Source organism: Salmo salar, chromosome ssa15 (assembly GCF_905237065.1).
Source record: "Salmo salar chromosome ssa15, Ssal_v3.1, whole genome shotgun sequence".
NCBI lineage: Eukaryota > Metazoa > Chordata > Actinopteri > Salmoniformes > Salmonidae > Salmo > Salmo salar.
Window position 1 is genome coordinate 20633466 of NC_059456.1, and position 22915 is coordinate 20656380.

A 22915-nucleotide genomic window follows, 5' to 3' on the forward strand; every position below is an offset into this window, starting at 1 on the left:
TTCGAGAAGTCAATAATTATTCCTTCGTTGTTCATTTTTTTTTAATCGAAATCTTAAAAAGGCACAACCTAAATTCGAGCCAATGCCTTAGGTAGTTGAACACGTTGTTATTCCAACCTCGTGAAATTGACAAACTGACACTATCTTTGTAAAAATATATATATATATTTTTTAGGTCGTGCCACAGCAGCCTTTGATTTTACATCTTGCAGTTCGTTGCGAGACGACCGTTAGACCAGATCACTTTGTGAGTTTAACGGGGATTTCTATTGTTATCAACAGTTTTAGACTATCTTTATAATGACTGTACTGTTTTTATTTTTTTTTGTACTGTTTTGACTTTGCAAGCACGGGTAACGGCATTTGTGGGAACCCGAGTGGCGCAGCGGTCTAAGGCACTGCATTTAAGAGGCGTCACTACAGTCCCTGGTTCGAATCCAGGCTGCATCACATCCGGCCATGATTGGAAGTCCCATAGGGCGGCGCACAAAATGGCCCAACATCGTTCGGGGTAGACCGCCAATTGTAAATAAGAATATGTTCTTCACTGACTTGCCTACTTAAATAAAGGTAAATAACGGAGTGACTGAAAGTGGGGGTGGCAGAAGTGGGCGGATCAACTGCTTTACAACAGCGCTCTGTAATTGGTTAGCCAGCTTTGATTGTGTATAGTTCTTAAAACGTTTTTGTTGATCAGATCTCTGCATGCAGAATTCTGCAAAAATATCCTCCGTGTACAACATAAAACACCAAATAATACATGCAGAGCAGAATTAGGACGATATCCGCTAATTATCAAAATCCAGAAAAGAGCAGTTAAATTCTACAACCACCAAGGAAGCGATTCCCAAACCTTCCATAACAAAGCCATCACCCACAGAGAGATGAACCTGGAGAAGAGTCCCCTCAGCCAGCTGGTCCTGGGTCTCTGTTCACAAACACAAACACACCCCACAGAGCCCCAGGACAGCACAATTAGACCCAACCAAATCACGTGAAAACAAAAAGATAATTCTTTCCAATGTGTCAAGTAATTAACAAAAAAAACGGAGCAAACTAGAATGCTATTTGGTCCTAAACAGAGAGTACACAGTGGCAGAATACCTGACCACTGTGACTGACCCAAAAGTAAGGAAAGTTTTGACTATGTACAGCCTTGCTCTTGAGAAAAGGCAGACCTGTCTCTCAAGAGAAGACAGGCTACGTGCACACTGCCCACAAAATGAATTGGAAACTGACCTGCACTTCCTAACCTCCTGCCAGATGTATGACCATATTAGAGACACACATTTCCCTCAGATTACAGATACACAAAGAATTTGAAAATGAACCCAATTTTGATAATCTATTGGGGGAAATACCACAGTGTGCCACAGCAGCAAGTTTTGTGACCTGTTGCCACAAGAAAAGGGCAACCAGTGAAGAACAAACACCATTGTAAATACAACCCATATTTATGTTTATTTATTTTCCCTTTTGTACTTTAACTATTTGCACATTTGACATTTGTATTGCCTATTATTTTTGGAACTTCTGTGAGTGTAATGTTTACTGTTCATTTTTGTATAGTTTTTCACTTTTTTTTATTATCTACTTCACTTGTGTTGGCAATGTTAACATATGTTTCCCATGCCAATAAAGCCCTTAATTAAAATTGAATTGAAACAAGCCTGGCAGAGCTAAAATACACTCTATTCTTGATAGAGAATCATACTGTGCCATTTGAATGTTAAAAAACACAAACACCTCACTTACAGCCTAAATATGAAAATAAAAGTAATTTTGACATCAGTTATTAGTCTACCAGTTTTTCATTTATTACCAATACACTATCATTATTAGTCCTATAACTTATGACGTCTGTCCAGCTATCATCTGATGACAAAATTGTGTTTTGTGAATAAGGCTAATTATAATTACTATTGTATAATTGGGCAGCAAACAGCCTATCAGTTTTTCATTTACCAATAAATCTATGTTTGATTATTATAACCCATGGCATCTATTTGACTATCATCAGATGACAGTAAAATAGTGTTTAGCTCAATATAATTACTCTTGTAGAATTGGGCAGCAAACCAGCTTAAAATGAAGAGTATTCAAGGACAAGGTTTAACAAAATCCATAATTAATATGACTCCCATCAGAAAACCACTGAACACAACAGACAAAAAGACAATGGCAAATGAACTTAATGACTTCTACATAAAGTTTTCTGCTATGTGTGTTAACATGCTCAACACCATTGTTACTGAGGACTGTGACCCCAAGTTAGAATTTAACCCTAGAGAGTCCACAAGAGTCTTTTAGCAAACTGACAACAGGGCCCGATGGCATCTCCGCTTTGTGCAGAGGAACTTACGCCAGCCTGGGTCCCTGTCCTTCAGAGGTTTGTACATTCTCACACGGTTCTACCTTGATGGAAGAAGGCAATCATCACCACTCTGTCTCACCAAGAAAACAACGACTGTAGACCTGTTGCTCTGACCTGCATCGTAATGCAGTGTTTTGAAAAACATCATGGTGTGTAAGCGTCAGTCAGACTAAAACACACTGTTGGACCTGTATCAGTTTGCTTACAAACGCAAACATGGCACTGATGACGCTATCCTCAGCATAGTGCATCTCATCCTGCGACATCTGGAGAACCCCAAGGCCTGCGTGCCACTGCTATTTGTCAATTTTAGTTCAGCATTTAACATCTTGCAGCTACACGTCCTCCTCAGTAAACTCAGACAGATGTCAGTCAATACCATCAGGTGGAATCACTTATTTCTGACCAATAGGAGCGAGTAAATGAGACCCTGTCTGAGCCCAAGGTCATTAACGGTGTGTGTCCCCCCAAGGCTGAGAGTTCACCCATCCTAGTCATAACTATACTGTCCAGTTTTCTGATGATACTGCCATTCTGGGTCGAAATGTGTAGACACTGACACTACTGTGTACAGGTCAGAGGTCAAGGATACAGTGTGTTGACCACCATCTCATCCTAAATGTCAAGTAAACTGAAGAAATAGTTTTTGACCTTTGTGGTGGTCCATAATGTGAACATTACTCAGATCCGCTCTTACAAATGTTCTGGGGTCCAACAATGCCTTTATTTTCTTCGTCGGTTCAGAGTCAAACAGAAGGTTATGCTCCTATTTTTATTTTACCAGGCAAGTCAGTTAAGAATAAATTCTTATTTACAATGACGGCCTACCGGGGAACAGTGGGTTAACTGCCTTGTTCAGGGTTAGAACGATAGATTTTTACCTTGTCAGCTCAGGGGATTCGATCTCGCAACTTTTCGATTACTGGCCCAACGTTCTAACCACTCGGCTACCTCCTACTCTATCAGGAAGTCATAGATAGCATTCTATTCAATGGCATTTCAGCCAAGTTTGGCAACTTGTCAGTTACTTTAAAAATCACAAATCAATTGCTTGGTCCAGACAGCCATGAAGATGATAGGTGTGAGGGAGGACTCGTCAACGCAGACTGTCTTTCAACAAAACTATCATGAGACACCCATAGTTTCAGCTCCCCCCCATTAGGCAAACGCAACAGGGTTCCGGTAATGGAAATTATATGATTAAAGGTTTGACTAAATGATTTCACTCAGAAACCATATAACCTGTTGAAATGTATTGGAAATAAGGCTATAATAATGGGTTAAAAACTATATTCCAATACTGTGTGTGAGTAAGACACTGTAACCACTTCAAAAAATGCAGGGCAGAGTTGATAAGACGACCTTGGGAAAGGAACAGGAGAAGATGTCTCCCTAAGTTAGGGAGAGAAACAACGGCCTGGGAATGGCTAGGCTGGCAAAAGATAAGGAGACAGGTGGTCTGGGTACTGTGGAAAAATACAGCCGCCTAAAGCTGGGTGGAGTTCTCTACTGGTGTGTGTGTGTGTGAATATAAAAGGCTTTGTACATTGTAAGGATTTCAGAGCTCTCATAAATAAACGTTTTGACCATTGTGGGCTGGTTCCCCAACCAGAATCTTACACACTCTGGTGGGGGCAGACTGAGTAGTTTAATTGAAGTTCGGTTTAAGAACATTGATAACTTAATTCCCGTAACAGTTCCTCAGTGTAAGCTGAACAGATATAAGCCCTTCTTCATCCCTGTCAGTCAAACTCATAACCAGCAGTATGTAGGAGGAGACCCTTTGCAATGTAATATACACAAAGTGTAGAAAACATTAGGAACACCTTCCTAATATTGAGTTGCACCCTCTTTTGCCCTCAGAACAGCCTCAATTTGTCAGGCCACAGAGTCTACAAGGTGTCAAAAGTGTTCCACAGGGATGCTGGCCCATGTTGACTCCAATCCTTCCCACAGTTGTGACAAGCTTTTACCTGGTCAGTCTATGTCATGGAAAGAGTAGGTGTTCTTAATGTTTTCTATACTCAGTGAACATACATACAGTACCAGTCAAAAGTTTGGACACACCTACTCATTCACTGGTTTTTCTTTATTTTTACTATTTTCTACATTGTAGAATGATAAAAGACAGCAACACAATGCAATAACACACATGGAATCATGTAGTAACCAAACAAAGTGATAAACAAATCAATATATATATATATATATATTTGAGATTCTTCAAATTAGCCACCCTTTTCCTTGATGACAGCTTTGCGCACTCTTGGCATTTTCTCAACCAGCTTCATGAGGTAGTCACCTGGAATGCATTTCAATTAACAGGTATGCCTTGTTAAAAGTTAACTTGTGGAATTTTCCTTCTTAATGCGTTTGAGCCAATCAGTTGTGTTGTGTCAAGGTAGGGGTGGTATGCAGAAGATAGCCCTATTTGGTAAAATATCATGTCCATATTATGGCAAGAACAGCTCAAATAAGCAAAGAGAAACGACAGTCCATCATTACTTTAAGACATGGTCAGTCAATTCAGAAAATGTTAAGAACTTTGAAAGTTTCTTCAAGGGCAGTTGAAAAAACCATCAAGCGCTATGACAAAACTGGCTCTCATGAGGACCACCACGGGAAAGGAAGACCCAGTGTTACCTCTGCTGCAGAGGATAAGTTCATTAGATTTACCAGCCTCAGAAATTGCAGACCAAATAAATGCTTCAGAGTTCAAGTAACAGACACATCTCAACAACAGTTCAGAGGAGAACCGAATCAGGTCTTCATGGTCGAATTGCTGCAAAGAAACCACTTACAAAGGACACCAATAATAAGAAGAGACTTGCTTGGGCCAAGAAACACGAGCAATGGACATCAGACCGGTGGAAATCTGTCCTACCACAGCATTCTGCAGCAATACGCCATCCCATCTGGTTTGCGCTTAGTGGGACTATCATTTGTTTTTCAACAGGACAATGACCCAACACACCACCAGGCTGTGTAAAGACCATTTGACCAAGAAGGAGAGTGATGGAGTGCTGCATCAGATGACCTGGCCTCCACAATCACCCGACCTCAACCCAATTGAGATGGTTTGGGATTATTTGGACCGCAGAGTGAAGGAAAAGCAGCCAACAAGTGCTCAGAATATGTGGTAACTCTTTCAAGACTATTGGAAAAGCATTTCAGGTGAAGCTGGTTGAGAGAATGCCAAGAGTGTGCAAAGCTGTCAACAACACAAAGGGTGGCTACTATAAAGAATCTCAAATCTAAAATATATTTTAATTCGTTTAACACTTTTTTGGTTACTAAATGATTACATGTGTTTTTTCATAGTTGACATATTCACTATTATTCTACATTGTAGAAAATTGTAAAAATAAAGACCATGGGAAAGAGTAGGTGTGTCCAAACATGACTGGTACTGCATTCGCTCCAGCCATTACCACGTGTCCGTCATCCCCTGTGGTCAGCTCACATCCCCTCACAGCAAACAGGACTCTCCGTGATATTATTTTTATTTCACCTTTATTTAACCAGGTAGGCAAGTTGAGAACAAGTTCTCATTTACAACTGCGACCTGGCCAAGATAAAGCAAAGCAGTTCGACACATACAACAACACAGTTACACATGGAATAAACAAAACATACAGTCAATAATACAGTACAAAAATAAGTCTATATACAAAGTGAGCAATGATGATGATGATGGCTACGTTGGTCTTTTAGACCAAGATCTCGTCTACAGCTACTAATAACTTCGGTAGCTACACCAAAGACACAGCTCAACGTGAATGGCAAAAATGTTAGCCTCTTTACCGTCATCTCTGCCGACCAAGACCAAACACTGTACATTTTAAAGCTCTGCAGCCACGCAAAACGGTATCGTGTCGCAACAAATATGCCCATGTAAACAAATTCGCTTTCCACAGGCATTATTCTGTTGATCCTCCCATTTATGTCGACACGCTACAGGTATGCGTTTAGTAGAGAGGAAGAGGCTGAACTCTGCGGAAATGTCTCCTTAGAGCAGATGGCGGTTTTCGTTGTTTGGTCAACAAGCAAGGTGTTTTTGTATGGAGAGCAATAAGTGTCGAATTTCGGAAGGTTTATTTAATCGAATATAAATGTCATAATTCTTAAGTTATGAGTGTACTGATGTAAGTAGGTAACGTGATATCTCGGCAATTTTGAGAAGGAAAAACCAACACTTTATATAGGAGTTGTGCAATTACCCATAACTGTCTAACTGACAACAGCCATACAGACAGAAAAACCTTGGAAGATGGATGATAGTTACATGGGAGTTGGAGCATGTAAAGAGTTTTAAGTATTGGTTCCAATTCATATACAAGGGTTAGTTACACAATACAAAATCCCGTTGTCTACAAAAAGTCAAAACAATTCTAACTTGGTAAAGATGCATCCACAGTAAAGTGTATTGGAACACCATATTGATATAAAACAAAATCATGTAGATCTGTCTCTTCCTCCATTATATATATTTTTAATTGTCCGTCTTAAAACATTCATAGTCAGATCAGATTGAATACCACAAGTATAAAAACATTTTGAAACGTATAAATTAAAAACAAGCCCAGTGTCAAACGTCTCAACCATTGTAGAGCTCATCATCCATTTGCTTCATTCTGATTCTCCCAGGTCTGCATTCTACCCCTCCACAATATTATCCCCAAATCACACTTGATCGAACAGATGATACACGGAATGATAAAACCTAGCAAAGTTTCAGTAGTATTATTACAAAATGGACAGAGTGCAAACTTGTTCAGAAGTTCAAGTATACAGTATATTTCCTCTTAGAAAAAAAACAGAAAATCAGAAAAAAAGGGCCATACTGTTCTACCAACATAGTTAATAAAATAAGGCAGATCATTTGTGGTAATGTCAATACACGTATTCCCCACTGGGTGGTGCACCAATTGTTAGTTAGAGCAACCCATTGGGCATCACGTATTTGGGAGTTCATCCCTATTCTCCAACACAATGAGACCCACTAAAGCCTTGTTCACACTAGCAGTTTGAAGTGACTCAAATCCCCTTTTTTTTTTTTAGGCATATCCGATTTTAAATCTTTTTTTTGTTTTTTCTGCAATCAGAACACCCAAAAAGCACATGGAATCAGATATTTTGAGATTCCTGGCAATGACTACTGTCTGAACTGTCAAATCTGATTTATTTTCCTTCAAGTGTTTTTTAAAAAACTTATTTGGCACATCTTGTTGCTTGCTACTCTGTTGACAGTTTCAACAACAACTTGTGGTAGCTAAGTAGCTTGTTAATTGTTTACAAACAAATTAGTGTATGTGCTAGCAAACTAAAACAGCTAGCTAGTTGACTGCTGTGGCCAGACAAAAATGACTCATTTTTAAAGTTGGATTATTTTATCCTTTGAGGCTTTATAAGTGTTCTCACGCTATGATTTTGAACATGCAAAGCAACTGGGAGACTTACATAGCAGGCATTGTTGTCAGTCAACTTAGCTTGCTGCACAACAGCTTTCTGAGTGAGAGGAAACACAAGCACCACCACCAATCAGCTTACAGCACCGCACACACGCCTGCCATTACCTTGACAACCAGCGCAGTCATGTCAGCCAATGACTACAGTCTGAAAACACACATCCGATTTGAGACATTTGTATAGCACGACGGGTGTGTGCACTGAGATTGAGGGACGAGCGTAGCAGTGACGAGATCTGACGTAAGACAATGCAGTCATTATTGATTTGCGCATTAAGAGCTGCAGTGTGAACAAAGCTTCAGAAGGACATGTAATGACATTACTTAAACCACATTAGTTATTTTAATGAGAACTTGAGAGTCCCTATCTGACTATGAAAGGCACTCAGGACTGGTAACAACAAAAAATACATTCAGATTATATGAAATAACAGTATAAAAGCCTGGATACATGGACTTGTACATTGATGCAGCATCATAAACTGGGCCTCTCCTCTATCTGTCCATCGATGGCTGGACTTTTAAAAATGAGCAAGATGTACATCTCTTGAAATGTTCCTGTGGTTTTCAGCTGCACCTCTACCGACCAGGGTTGGGATCAATTCCAGTTCAATTTCCGGAAGTAAACTGAAATTCCAATTTGGAATTGGAATTTCAGTGTCCTTCCTGAATTGACTGAATTGAACCCGACCCTGGTACCTTTTGTACAGCAATAGTGAGACAGAACTTCTGCACTGAACAAAAATATAAACTCAACATGTAAAGTGTCGGTCCCATGTTTCATGAGCTGAAATAAAAAGAACCCTGAATTGTCACTGAAATTTTGTGCACAAATTTGTTTACATCCCTGTTAGTGAGCATTTCTCCTTTGCCAAGATAATCCATCCACCTGACAGGTGTGGCATATCAAGAAGCTGATTAAACAGCATGATCATGACACAGGTGCACCTTGTGCTGGGGACAATAAAAGGCCACTCTAAAATGTGCAGTTTTGTCACACAACACAATGCCACAGATGTTTTGAGGGAGTATGCAATTGGCATGCTGACAGCAGGAATGTCCACCAGAGCTGTTGCCAGATAACTGAATGTTTATTTCTCTACCATAAGCCTCCAATAACATTTCCGTGACCAACAGACGCATATCTGTATTCCCAGTCATGTGAAATCCATAGATTAAGAACCTAATGAATTAACTTCAATTGACTGATTTCATTATAAGAAGTGTAAACATCTTTGAAATTGTTGCGTTTATATTTTTGTTCAGTGTACGTAGATCTCGCTTCTCCCTATGGTTAATTCTCACCTATGGAACTCTATATAGAGAGGATTATCCATCAGGGTTGGGCTCAATGCCATTTCAATTCAGTTCATGTCTCTCATAGAGAAGCATTGAAAATGTCAGTTTTCTTCCGGAATTGAAATGGAATTGACCCCAACCCTGCTACTCTCTCCTCTCAGCTGTTCCAGGACTTTCGGTTTTGTCCCTTGCGACTGGCCCCAGCCCCATCTCCCTTGGCTAGGGCAGTGAGGGCAGCCAGGTTAGGGCTGGACCCGGATAGGTTAGCACTACGCCGCTTCTGCTGCTGTCGCCGCTTCTGCTTAGCCCCGCCCCCGACTCCTCCACGGCTCACCCTATCAGGACGCACCAACACCCCGTAACCAGGGTTACAGTGGAAGTAGTGCTTTCCACCCACGGACCCGTCGTTTTTCCCTAGAGAGTGAGAGAGAGATTGATAGTGAGAGAACTGGGGAACATCCACCATAAAAATACTAATCACCCTAACATAATATAGACAATAACCTGTCATTCCAAATTAAATAGCAGAATCTTCCAAATTAGTAAAGGTATTTCTGACATAATAATGTTCACTGGGGCATTTCTGAGAACTCATATCAAAACACTGAGGTAGACGTCTAATCTAGATGAGATAACCTCTGCTATGTTACCTACCTGCAGGTAAATCCAGCTCCACTCCAACCCAGGTTCCCTCTGCAAAGTCTGTAGGTCCCACGTAGCTCACCGTACCACTTTTATTAGTTCCTACAGTCACAAACTCCCCCTCCTTCAGCCAGTCAGGCACGGCTGTGGCTACGTCAGTGGCTCCTTCATCTGAGTCGGACAGGATCTCCAGTCTCTCCAGAGGAACATACAGGTCATCACCCAGACTCCTGGCCCCCACTCCTTCTGCCCCTGCCTGGGATTCATCCTCAACTAAGATTGGTTGGAAGGACTTCAGGTCGGATGTCTTTACTCTCTGGATCTTGAATGCGTTGGCTGATGTGCTTCTGGAAGTGGGAGTTTTGACGACTAGTGCTAGGACAGGGTTTAGGGTTAGAAGAGGGGCTTTGGCTGGGACAGGGGTTGGTGTTGAGGTCAGAGCTGGATGGGCAGGTGTAGGGACTGGGACAGGGGTTGGTGTTGAGGTCAGAGCTGGATGGGCAGGTGTAGTGACCAGAGCTACAGCTTGGGCTGGTGCTGGAGCTGGGATTGGGGCTGGTGCTTTGGCTTGCTGGCTAGATGCAGGCTCATCAACTGGAGGTTCAACAGGGGTAGGTGCAGGTTCAGATTGGGCTGCCGGTGCCCGCTGGTCTAGAGGTGCCCGCTGGTCTAGAGGTGCCCGCTGGTCTTGTTCTTCTGGTAGCTCTGATGGAGGCTGGGACTGGTCTGGACCTGCTTCTACTGGTTGATCTGTTTGGCCTAGTACTGGTTCTGAACCAGCTGATTCACCCAGTCCTGTCTGTTCTGTGGCTGCTTGATCTGATTCTTGTGGCAGGGCTGGTGCTGGTGGAGACTGGTCCAGTGGTGAAGACTCTTTTAGACCTGGTGCTGATTCTACCGGTGGTTCTGGTTGATCAAATGCAGACTGTTCTGATACAGACAGTTCTGATTCTGGAAGATCCGTTACAGACTCACCGACATGTTGCTCTGTCTGGCCCCGTGATAATGACAATACTACCTCCGTCTCTGGTTGTTCGTGAGGTATCTCGGACTCCATTGGTTCTTCTACGTGGACTGGTGGTTCAGACTGATGTGACACTATAGACAGTTCATGTGTAGATTTATCTGGTGTGGACTGTGTCAGTGACTCTGACTGGACTGATTGTTCTGACTGGTTTGATACTACAGACGGTAGTAGTCTGTAGTGGACTTGTGTAGACTTGTCTGGCATGGACTGTGTCAGTGACTTTGATGGAGTCATGTCTTCAGGTTCTACTGAGGTGCCATGTGGTTCCAATGGGAGAGGAGATTCTGCTCTGAGTTTATCAGTCCTGTCTGCCTGGGGTGTGCTAGTGTCAGTCCTGTCTGCCTGGGGTGTGCTAGTGTCAGTCCTGTCTGCCTGGGGTGTGCTAGTGTCAGTCCTGTCTGCCTGGGGTGTGCTAGTGTCAGTCCTGTCTGTCTCTGAAGCCTCCAGGTCAGTAGCAGTGGCCTGAGGTATCTGACGAGTCTCCTCCTCTTCCTCCTGGTCGGCCATGTTACAGTCATGATGAAGATCCCGACCGATGCCTGCCTCGAACGACCTGTGCATCGCCTCAAAGCCATCTGGCCTGAGATTGGCTGACGGAGTGACGTCCCCACCAATCAGGTAGGGCTCTGACAGGGTTGCCGTGGAGACGCTGGTAGACGCCTCGCTGACCGGGCTGGGGACGGGGTCTTCCATCTCAGGGATGATGGGTGGTGGGAGGGGCATGGTTTTTGGGGCCTCTGATTGGCTCTCTGGGGGGATGATTTCCCCAATGGGAACCTGTGGAATTAACCATGGCGACAGACTAGTAATGGATGGTGTTGAGCATGATACTGTGCACACACACACACACACACACACACACACACACACACACTTCTAGGTGTAGGAGCCATGTAATAGACTTTTTTTATTAAGACCACATTTTGAATATTGCTTTGTGTGTCCTAATAACTCATTACATTGTCAGTGTGGCTGGATGGGCCAGTCTGACCTGACTGCCAGGTCGCTGGCTGGCACGCATTGTCCCTTGTTTAAAAATAAAATAAAAAATCCTAACTTGTTTTGCTGTGAAATAAATCAATTTCATTTTACCTGCATTATTTTCTTCATATTTTTCTGTAACAAAACCCAACAACAAATGTCAAATGTATTATTGTCAACAACTCTGTTCGGGACGTTCCCTTATTCGACAAGTGTTTGGCAAGATTTAAAAATCCCTCAAAATCGGAGTGACTAAGGAAATTTGGGCTAAACATTTTTAGAAATAGTCACTGCACTAGGGACATACGATCAAGTGACTTACCAGGTGACGACCAAGTGTGGTATCCAAGTCCTCTTCAACACTTGGTGACTGCACTATGATGAAAGGCAAGCTCTGAGGAACAGGCTAAAGATGAGAGTTTCATGTTAAAATTTGATCTGAGATTTTTCACAGAGTATATTGACAGTTAAATCAATTATTGATATCATTCCAGCCTCTGATCTAGGGACAGCACACAGATTCCAGCCTCTGATCTAGGGACAGTATCCAGATTCCAGCCTCTGATCTAGGGACAGTATCCAGATTCCAGCCTCTGATCTAGGGACAGCACACAGATTCCAGCCTCTGATCTAGGGACAGCACACAGATTCCAGCCTCTGATCTAGGGACAGCACACAGATTCCAGCCTCTGATCTAGGGACAGCACACAGATTCCAGCCTCTGATCTAGGGACAGCACACAGATTCCAGCCTCTGATCTAGGGACAGCACACAGATTCCAGCCTCTGATCTAGGGACAGCACACAGATTCCTGTCCCTTTTCTATTAAATCATCCTCCATTCTAAAATGTCCTTTCTGACCTGCTCAAAACCCTGGGAATTAAATAAAGCATTTATAGATATACATTCCAAACCTCTCTTTCTTCTCAGATAAGGGGTAAGGCACTACAGATATTGGTGGCAGATCAGCTGCCACAGCATACTCAAGAGTTCTAGATGAATTCTGGAATCACAGTGAGAACTGACAAGTGATTGTTTTCACATGTTTTGATTGGAAGATGGTAGCAGGAGACCTGTCAGCAGGTCCAAACAGAACTACCCTGTCATCCTCTGGCTCAGCCCATAACACCTGGAACTCAACCAGTGTCACATCACCTCTCCTGTCCACTCCACCACATCTTCACACTGCTGGAGAATACTCCCGTACAAAAGGTCCTTGGACAGATACAGTCTCGAAAAACCAGACTATGGCTGTTTCTACATGCAGTATGCTGAATGTGGGAGATAATGTGAATGTCTAAGAACTGACTAGAGATCAGTTGTTACTGTTATAGGTTAGCAGTCATGTTCAGCAGTAGTGTTGATACTTGTTGGGGGATAGGAGTCTGGTCTAAGAACTGACCAGAGATCAGTTGTGTTATTAGTTTAGGTATTACTTTATTTGGATAATAGATGGTTTGTAGATGTTCAAAACCTGTCAACAACATTTCAACTAACTATTCCCTGACCCTTAACCTTTATTCTAAACCTAACCTTAGTAACCAGTTGCTTACAAACAGATAGTTTGACCATCTGTAGATTCTCAATAGGGAACTATCCAAATAAAGTGTGGCCTTAGTTTAGTTTACCTGCTGGGGGACAGGAGACAGGTCTCTCTTCTCCTCCCTGGCGGAGAACAGGGACTTGAGCAGTTTGGGGACAGGAGGGACCAGAGCCTTGACTGGGGAGAAATAATAGGTAGCACGAGCACGCAGTGAGAGGCCTTGAGGTCGTACAGGAAGGAAGAGGAAGAAGAGAAGAGAGGAAGCTCTAAATTGGAGAGGAGAAACCCAACAGATGAAACCAGAGGACAGGCAGAACAGATAATATAATAGCAGCACCACAGCAGTGAAGGCTCAAGAGTGAGGAAAAGGATAGCGACCATTAGCCCTGAGGTTATATTGGAGGACTTTGTTGTTCTCACCAGTGTCAGGGAGGATGTTCTGGGCCAGAGGTAGAGCGGAGCTAGGGACGGTACGTCTGGAGTGGGACGGGGGAGGAACAACTGACAGGTCCTGGTGACTCTCGGACCAGCCCTGAGGATATCAGGGATGGAACAGTAGAATTTCTTTTGTTATATATCGTTGGTAGCGGGGTTCGGGTCAATTCCATTTCAATTCAGAAAGTAAACCAAATTCAAAATTGAAATGGAATTGACACCAACCCTGGTTGGTAGAGATGTGGTTACTGTTTTGTTGTTAGTAAAGGTGTTAGAGTATGTTGCCATGGTGTTTGATAGTTAAGGTGTTGTTAGAGTATGTTGCCATGGTGTTTGATACCCAAACTATAGAAGTTGCTGTACAGATGGGGGGGGGGGGGGTCTGTTTTTCTAGATGAGCCTAGTTTAGGGACGCCTCACCTTGTTGTCATGTAGCCTGTGGTTGGAGGACAGGTCCTGTCTGCTCCAGGATCCTGACAGCTAGAAGAGGGTAGAGACCAGGATGCTTAGCGGGACAGAGCGGGGTTCAAACAAGACTGTGTTAGCCTGCTGAGCTAAAGCCTTAGTTTAGAGAGCTAGCGCAAGTCTTAGGTTACACTGTCGTCTTTACAGGTTAACTAGTAGTTACTAAGCAGTACATTATTACGTTACTGAGATTATGGGAATAGCAGGCTGATGGTAGAGGCGCCCTCATGCTTCCCAGATGAAACAGTTTGGTAGAGTTGGTACATATAATATGACGACATTTTGTGACGTTTCTGTTCGTTTTGGATTTCATGACAGTTTTTAAATCGGAGCCGAAGTCTAAGCCCCATCGTTGGTGATTGGTCAACAGTAGGGATTCTTCAAAAAAGTATTTGTTGTCATTCAATGAGAGACGACTCGTTGTCATGGACATTTTTTTCCTTTGAAAAATACTGCACCAAACATTTAAGTTAGATGTAAAATATTGTTGTGTGACAAAACTGCACTTTTATTGTCCACAGCACAAGGTGCACCTGTGTAATGATCATGCTGTTTAATCAGCTTCTTGATATGCCACACCTGTCAGGTGGATGGAATATCTTGGCAAAGGAGAAATGCTCACTAACAAAGGATGTAAACTAATTTGTGCAGAGAAGAGAAATAAGCTTTTTGTGCATAATATTTCTCGGCTCTTATTTCAGTTCATGAAATCAAATGTTAGTAGTCACATGCGCCGAATACAACAGGTGAAGACCTTACAGTGAAATGCTTACTTATGAGCCCCTAACCAACAATGCAGTTACAAAAAATAAGTAATTAAAGAGCAGCAGTGAAATAACAATAGCGATACTATATACAGGGGGGTACCGGTACAGAGTCAATGTGCGGGGACACCGGTTATTTGAGGTAGTATGTAGAGTTATTAAAGTGACTATGCACAGATGACAACAGGGGACTGCAGATAGTCTGGGTAAGCATTTGACTAGATGTTCAGGAGCCTTTACAAAACTTTACATGCTGCGTTCATATTTTTGTTCAGTGTAAATTCATTCTGACTATTTTGGAGGAAGTGTATACTGGCTACGGCGTCTCAAGATGGACAAACAGTCCTATTGTCGTTTTTTTCCCTGCCCATTAAAAGGGAGTATGCGAGCACACTCGTTCTGTTGGGCTAGCCGAGTTGGGCTAGGCGCCAGCCGAACTGAAGCATGCTAAAGCCTTAAGGTGTAGGTAGATAGACCGTGTGATCTTATTTCTTACCCGGTTCACATTAGGAGAGCTGAGAGCACGTCTGGGAGACTTGGTCTTGACAGACAACCGCTCCTTCACGGCAACTTCCTACACACACACACAGGGTTTTTTTTTTATGTAAGAGGTGAGTGTCTGTCTGTCTGTCTGCGGACCTGTCTGTCTGTCTGTCTGTCTGCGGACCTGTCTGTCTGTCTGTCTGTCTGCGGACCTGTCTGTCTGTCTGTCTGTCTGTCTGCGGACCTGTCTGTCTGTCTGTCTGTCTGCGGACCTGTCTGTCTGTCTGTCTGCGGACCTGTCTGTCTGTCTGTCTGCGGACCTGTCTGTCTGTCTGTCTGCGGACCTGTCTGTCTGTCTGTCTGCGGACCTGTCTGTCTGTCTGTCTGCGGACCTGTCTGTCTGTCTGTCTGCGGACCTGTCTGTCTGTCTGTCTGCGGACCTGTCTGTCTGTCTGTCTGCGGACCTGTCTGTCTGTCTGTCTGCGGACCTGTCTGTCTGTCTGTCTGCGGACCTGTCTGTCTGTCTGTCTGCGGACCTGTCTGTCTGTCTGCGGACCTGTCTGTCTGTCTGCGGACCTGTCTGTCTGTCTGCGGACCTGTCTGTCTGTCTGCGGACCTGTCTGTCTGTCTGCGGACCTGTCTGTCTGTCTGCGGACCTGTCTGTCTGTCTGCGGACCTGTCTGTCTGTCTGCGGACCTGTCTGTCTGTCTACCTGTCGTAGTCGGTCCAGGGTGAGTATATTCTCCACAGCCAGGACACTGCGGAGGTACTTCTCTATGGCAGCCTCACTGTCCGCTGACTGGACATCCTGAACATCCACACTGGCTGCTAGTCTGGCCAGCATCTCTCTGTCCTCTGGACCCTGGACATCCTGGAGGAGGAAAAGCATCGATAATGTACAGGTAACTGCCAAAAGAATGCAAACACTTGAGGAAATGATGGATACAAAAAAGTACTGTATATTGAAAGCAGGTGCTTCCACAAAGGTGTGGTTCCTGAGTTAATTAAGCAATTAACATCCCATCATGCTTAGGGTCATGTATAATAATGCCTGGCAGGCCATTATTTTAGACATCATGACTATGCCCCATCCACAGGGCACGAGTTGTCACTGAATGAGCATGAAAACGATGTAAACCATATACCATGGCTGTCTCAGTCACCAAATCTTATGGGAGATTTTGAAGAAGCATCTGAGATGGTGTTTCCACCACCGTCAACAAAACACCAAAATGATGAAACAATGGTGTTGCTTCCATCCAATAGACTTCCAGACACTTATAGAATCTATGCCAAGGCGTATTAAAGCTGTTCTGGCTCGTGGTGGACCAACGCCCTATTAAGACACTTTATGTTGGTGTTTCCTTTATTTTGACAGTTACCTGAATAAGATAATGTATCATAGACAATGTATCAGAAATAATGTTTAATAGATAATGCACCGTAGATGATGCATTGTCAATAATGTGTCATCGATAATGTGTCAGAGCCAAAGATTATATGAAAACTGTTAGTTCTGGACACCCATCTAAAGTGACAATATCACAATGACCTCATCAACATGTGCCATAAATCATGAAAACAGACCTCAGCTAACTGGGTTTGGGCACCATTGAGATTGAAAGGTTTCTGGGTGCCATGTTGGCACCAAAACATTATGTACTTTTTACTATATTCTCCTGCTGAATCTTACCAGGTCTCCCTCCAAAAACAGGTATTTAACCTGAAGGGATTTTACCCAGTATACAAAGGTAACTGAAATTAAATGAGTTCACGGGTGTTGGTACCAAAACACCCGCGTTTCTCTCACCCCAGGTATGTTGGAGACGATCTCAAAGGTGACTCCACAGCCAGGGATGGTGCTGCGATGAGACATCCTCTTCATCAGACTCTGACCCCAACCCTGGTACATAACCATGAAATAAACATCCAACTGTACCCACGATATAAAACATCCACCTATACCCACGATATAAACATCCACGATATAAACATCCAACTATACCCACGATATAAACATCCACGATATAAACATCCACCTATACCCACGATATAAACATCCACGATATAAACATCCACCTATACCCACGATATAAACATCCACCTATACCCACGATATAAACATCCACGATATAAACATCCACCTATACCCACGATATAAACATCCACCTATACCCACGATATAAACATCCACGATATAAACATCCAACTATACCCACGATATAAACATCCAACTATACCCACGATATAAACATCCAACTATACCCACGATATAAACATCCACCTATACCCACGATATAAACATCCACGATGTAAACATCCAACTATACCCACGATGTAAACATCCAACTATACCCACGATGTAAACATCCAACTATACCCACGATATAAACATCCACCTATACCCACGATATAAACATCCACCATACCACATATAAATCCACTACGATATAAACATCCACCTATACCCACGATATAAACATCCACCTATACCCACGATATAAACATCCACCTATACCCACGATATAAACATCCACCTATACCCACGATATAAACATCCACCTATACCCACGATATAAACATCCACCTATACCCACGATATAAACATCCACCTATACCCACGATATAAACATCCAACTATACCCAATTAAGTTACATCATACAAATCATCATTGGTATAGACTGGATACTAATTATTAATTCATTATTATGCCCAGAAATGAATGAAGATTGAAAAAAACTACTGCTTAATACATGTACAACTGCATTATACAGGAGCAAGTTACTGAGCATATTCCTGACCTGTTGTCCAGTGTGTGTGATCTGAAGTCTGGTGTGTGTGTATGTGATCTGATGTCTGGTGTGTGTGTGATCTGATGTCTGGTGTGTGTGTGATCTGATGTCTGGTGTGTGTGTGATCTGAAGTCTGGTGTGTGTGTGATCTGAAGTCTGGTGTGTGTGTGTGTGTGTGTGTGTGAGATCTGAAGTCTGGTGTGTGTACGTGACTCCTACCTGTCGTCCGGCTAGGTTGACACAGATGCGTTTTCTGAGGACCAGCTGCATGTTAGCAGGGTGTGAGAGCTGAACTACGACCCTGACTGTCAGGTACACTCGGAGGTCAGCCGACACACCGCGACTCAACTGGGGACAGTCATGTACCGTAGAGTCCCACGACGCCTCCGCTCCAACCTGGTGAGGGGGACGATATGCCTGGTTCAACATCTAGCCCCCTAGTTACCTCTGATAGACCATAAAAAAAGGGGTCTGATAGGAGTAAGCAGCTTGGCAGAGATTCCACCGGGCCGGTAGCACCGGTTTCTACCCATCTGATCCTTTCAGATATATGAGAAGTGTCTAAAGAGAAGACGAGGTGTTGACTTGGACCAGGAGATCACTACTGGTGTTAAAGCTTCATTCTGTTTCAGCCCCAGTTTGTGTCTTTAAGAACTTTAGCTCACCTCTCCATCGGAATGTTTGACGATGTGCAGGTCGAAGAACTCATCCTCATCCTCCTGGTTCAGCATGGCGTCTAGACCTCCAGCCAGAGGAGCAGACAGGTTGTCCTGGAAATCATCAGCTAGAGAGACAGAGGGTTCAGAGTCAAAGCCAAAATACTTCTGATTTAACCTTTATTCTGTCAATGCTGAGACCAAGGTGTCTTTATTTAGACAGGGAGTCAATCCTGCTATGACCCGACCTGCAACCAGACTGGTGAACACTTACGATACATCTCGTAGCTACAGTAAGGGGGGGATCTAAGCTAACAGTTGATTAAATGATTCTAACATTTTTTTCTAGGCAAGACAATTTCGAGATGGACCTAAATAATTAAATCGGCATGAGGGGTCACCACCTTTGTGGAGAGGGAGCACACGGGGCCGCCTTCCAAACTCTGGGGATAATCGTCAGGTTAAAAAATGTGTGTCAATGACTCTGCAATCAAGGGGAACAGATAGCTGCAGCATGAAAAGATCAAGCAAATTAGCCCCAGGGGATTTTTGTTTTTGTTTTTAACATCTTTAAGCAAGGTGTCTAGCACATCACAAGTAGAAAATAAACATTCACTAGAAGTTGACTGATCTTCCAATGAGCCAACTGGAGTCTGAATGAGGGGCAGGCAGTCGACTGATCTTCCAATGAGCCAACTGGAGTCTGAATGAGGGGCAGACAGTCGACTGATCTTCCAATGAGCCAACTGGAGTCTGAATGAGGGGCAGGCAGTCGACTGATCTTCCAATGAGCCAACAGGAGTCTGAATGAGGGGCAGACAGTCGACTGACTGGCTGACCAGGGTCAAATAAACCACCGTTTATTTAAAATAAAAAGCCTGCCAAAATAAAATGCTTATTAAAAGCATCACTTCTCAGTTCTTTCAGTAACGATGCCAGAGTCTGACAACTTTCTTAGGCAGGGAAGGAGAAGAATTTCCATGCTTCAGTTCATTAAACAGTTCAGAAAATGCAGATGAATCAGCAGCAGTCCGATAGAAATTAGAGAGTAGAGTAGCTTGATTTAGCTTTCTTAATTGAGGAGTCACACCTATTTCTTAATTGAGGAGTCACTCCTATTTCTTAATTGAGGAGTCACACCTATTTCTTAACTGCCTGAAATGCTGCCAATTAGTTTTTCCTAACATGAAGGAAGGAGGAGAAGGAGAAGAGATAAGGAGAGAAGGAAAGAGAGGAGAGGAGAAAATAGCAGAACATACCACTAAGGTCCAGGAAGAGGACAGGAATGTGAGTCTCCATCCCAGGAACAGGAACTCTGGAACAGGGGAAATTAACCAATTAGAACACTGGGAGCTCACAGACCCCCCCCCCAATCCTCTACCTCTCTGCGGGGGCTCCAGGGATGCCTACCTCTCTGCGGGGGCTCCAGGGATGCCTACCTCTCTGCGGGGGCTCCAGGGATGCCTACCTCTCTGCGGGGGCTCCAGGGATGCCTACCTCTCTGCGGGGGCTCCAGGGATGCCTACCTCTCTGCGGGGGCTCCAGGGATGCCTACCTCTCTGCGGGGGCTCCAGGGATCCCGCTACCAGTCGAAGGTACCAGGACGGCGTTACGTTCCTCTGTCAGGGTCAGGCGACATTCTAACAGCTGGGCCTCCCTCTCCACGTCATCCTCCGACTTATCTACACACACATTACCATATTCAATGATTACAGTCTTGTCAGAAAGCTCCAGAAAGAGCAATTAGACAGAGGCTTTGAATCTGACTGGACTTGAGACAGCAGTCAGAGTACAGCTCATGAATATGCACTGTGTGTAATGTGTAAGTGTTAGTCAGGCTGACCGGGCTTTTGGACCATCTTCTGCAGGTGCTGGTCCAGGTACTCTTGTCTTGTAGTGAGGGTGGTCAGCCACTGGTCCCTCAACCTCTCCAGATCAACTTCCTACACACACACACACACCCCTCAGCTCCATCCCTCCTATATAGTTGTCTTCTCCTACACAGACTCACACCTCAGTCCCGGGCTATCTGATCTTGTCCAATAAGAACAACATCTTCTGTTCTGGTACGGTGTGCCCAACTGAAAAAAAACCCTGTGACTACTCTCCTTCACTCAACTCGTGGGGAGAATCTCCCCCTTCACTCAACTCGTAGGGAGAATCTCAACTGCATTCCCTTTATTCCTTCCTCTCCTCCTTCTCAAAGCCCATTGGATTGAAAGGTCAGAGGTTCCTCCCCTCTGACCTTTCAACCCAATGGTTCCTCCCCTCTGACCTTTCAACACAATGGGCTTTGAGAAGGAGGAGAGGAGTGAGGACACGAGGAGTCAAGGAAATACAATTGAGATTCTCCCCATGTCTCAGACTACCATAAAATGATTCCAGTCAATGTTACCTGATAGCTGTCCATGTCCTCATCCGAAGGGCGGGCCTGCCGAACCTCCACGTTGCCGATGGAAACATAGAGGACCTTTGTGGAGATGAGAGGCATGGTGCCCGAGTCCTGTACGGACCGGACCTCCACCTGAACACGACGAGACTGGCCCTGGGGAGGGGGAGACAGGGTCCAGGTTAGAGACTGGCCCTGGGGAGGGGGAGACAGGGTTCAGGTTAGAGACTGGCCCTGGGGAGGGGGAGACAGGGTTCAGGTTAGAGACTGGCCCTGGGGAGGGGGAGACAGGGTTCAGGTTAGAGACTGGCCCTGGGGAGGGGGAGACAGGGTTCAGGTTAGAGACTGGCCCTGGGGAGGGGGAGACAGGGTTCAGGTTAGAGACTGGCCCTGGGGAGGGGGAGACAGGGTTCAGGTTAGAGACTGGCCCTGGGGAGGGGGAGACAGGGTTCAGGTTAGAGACTGGCCCTGGGGAGGGGGAGACAGGGTTCAGGTTAGAGACTGGCCCTGGGGAGGGGGGAGACAGGGTTCAGGTTAGAGACTGGCCCTGGGGAGGGGGGAGACAGGGTTCAGGTTAGAGACTGGCCCTGGGGAGGGGGAGACAGGGTTCAGGTTAGAGACTGGCCCTGGGGAGGGGGAGACAGGGTTCAGGTTAGAGACTGGCCCTGGGGAGGGGGAGACAGGGTTCAGGTTAGAGACTGGCCCTGGGGAGGGGGAGACAAGGTTCAGGTTAGAGACTGGCCCTGGGGAGGGGGGAGACAAGGTTCAGGTTAGAGACTGGCCCTGGGGAGGGGGAGACAAGGTTCAGGTTAGAGACTGGCCCTGGGGAGGGGGAGACAGGGTTCAGGTTAGAGACTGGCCCTGGGGAGACAGGGTTCAGGTTAGAGACTTGTCCTGCAAGGATCACAGACTTTTAATACTAAACATCTAGTATACATCAAATAAAACAACTCTTGTAGACACTCCCAAGAGGGAGCACCAAAACACACCGTGTACTGTACACAGAAAACTAGCTACCTACCTGTCTGAGTTGGAAGATGCCACCAGTGCCTACGTCCTTGGGTGGTAGGACCTCTACAGGGGTGAACTCTCCTGCTTCATTCAGCTCCAACACCTGAACCCACAGCTCTAATCTACGAGTCACCTCACTCCACCTGGTCTCACACACACGCGTTATCATGACAGTAATCAAATCAAGCTTTATTTATACAGAACATTTCAGACATGGAATACAACACAATGTGCTTCACAGGAAAAAAACTAAAATATTTACTACACAACAAGTATAAACAGGATAAAAAAAACTAAAAGAAGAGCAAAATTGCACAACTAAAAAAGGGAAAATTGTCCAACTGAATGTATTCCACTGAAATGTGTCTTCCACATTTAACCCAACCCCTCTGAATCAGAGAGGTGTGGGGGGGGGGGTCTGCCTTAAAAACGACATCTTCGGCGCCCGGGGAACAGTGACCTAACTGCCTTGCTCAGAGGCAGAACGACAGATTTTCACCTTGTCAGCTCGGGGATTCGATCCAGCAACCTTTCGGTTACTGGCCCAACGCTCTAACCACTAGGTTACCTGCCACCTTAAGGTAA

General features: G+C 44.4%; 1 protein-coding gene across 8 annotated transcripts in view; it reads right to left on the minus strand.

Annotated features, from left to right (window-relative positions):
* Positions 1-6844: 6844 nt before the first annotated feature.
* LOC106571044 (kinesin-like protein KIF13B) overlaps positions 6845-22915 on the minus strand; it is a 58529-nt gene continuing 42458 nt past the window's right edge. For 2 of the 8 annotated variants that reach the window (XM_045695539.1, XM_045695545.1), the window contains exons 26-42: positions 22341-22473; positions 21326-21514; positions 20774-20873; positions 20486-20612; positions 20190-20245; positions 18940-19058; positions 18494-18670; positions 17292-17384; positions 16194-16352; positions 15495-15572; positions 14190-14249; positions 13755-13866; positions 13420-13553; positions 12114-12197; positions 11903-11926; positions 9796-11587; positions 6845-9555 (exon numbers count right to left, since the gene is read on the minus strand). In XM_045695539.1, the coding sequence (XP_045551495.1) occupies positions 9299-9555; positions 9796-11587; positions 11903-11926; positions 12114-12197; positions 13420-13553; positions 13755-13866; positions 14190-14249; positions 15495-15572; positions 16194-16352; positions 17292-17384; positions 18494-18670; positions 18940-19058; positions 20190-20245; positions 20486-20612; positions 20774-20873; positions 21326-21514; positions 22341-22473 (3694 nt within the window). In that variant the 3' untranslated portion in view covers positions 6845-9298. The remainder of the gene's footprint in view (positions 9556-9795; positions 11588-11902; positions 11927-12113; positions 12198-13419; positions 13554-13754; positions 13867-14189; positions 14250-15494; positions 15573-16193; positions 16353-17291; positions 17385-18493; positions 18671-18939; positions 19059-20189; positions 20246-20485; positions 20613-20773; positions 20874-21325; positions 21515-22340; positions 22474-22915) is intronic. The other 6 variants (XM_045695542.1, XM_045695541.1, XM_014143691.2 and 3 more) reach the window with 6 other exon arrangements.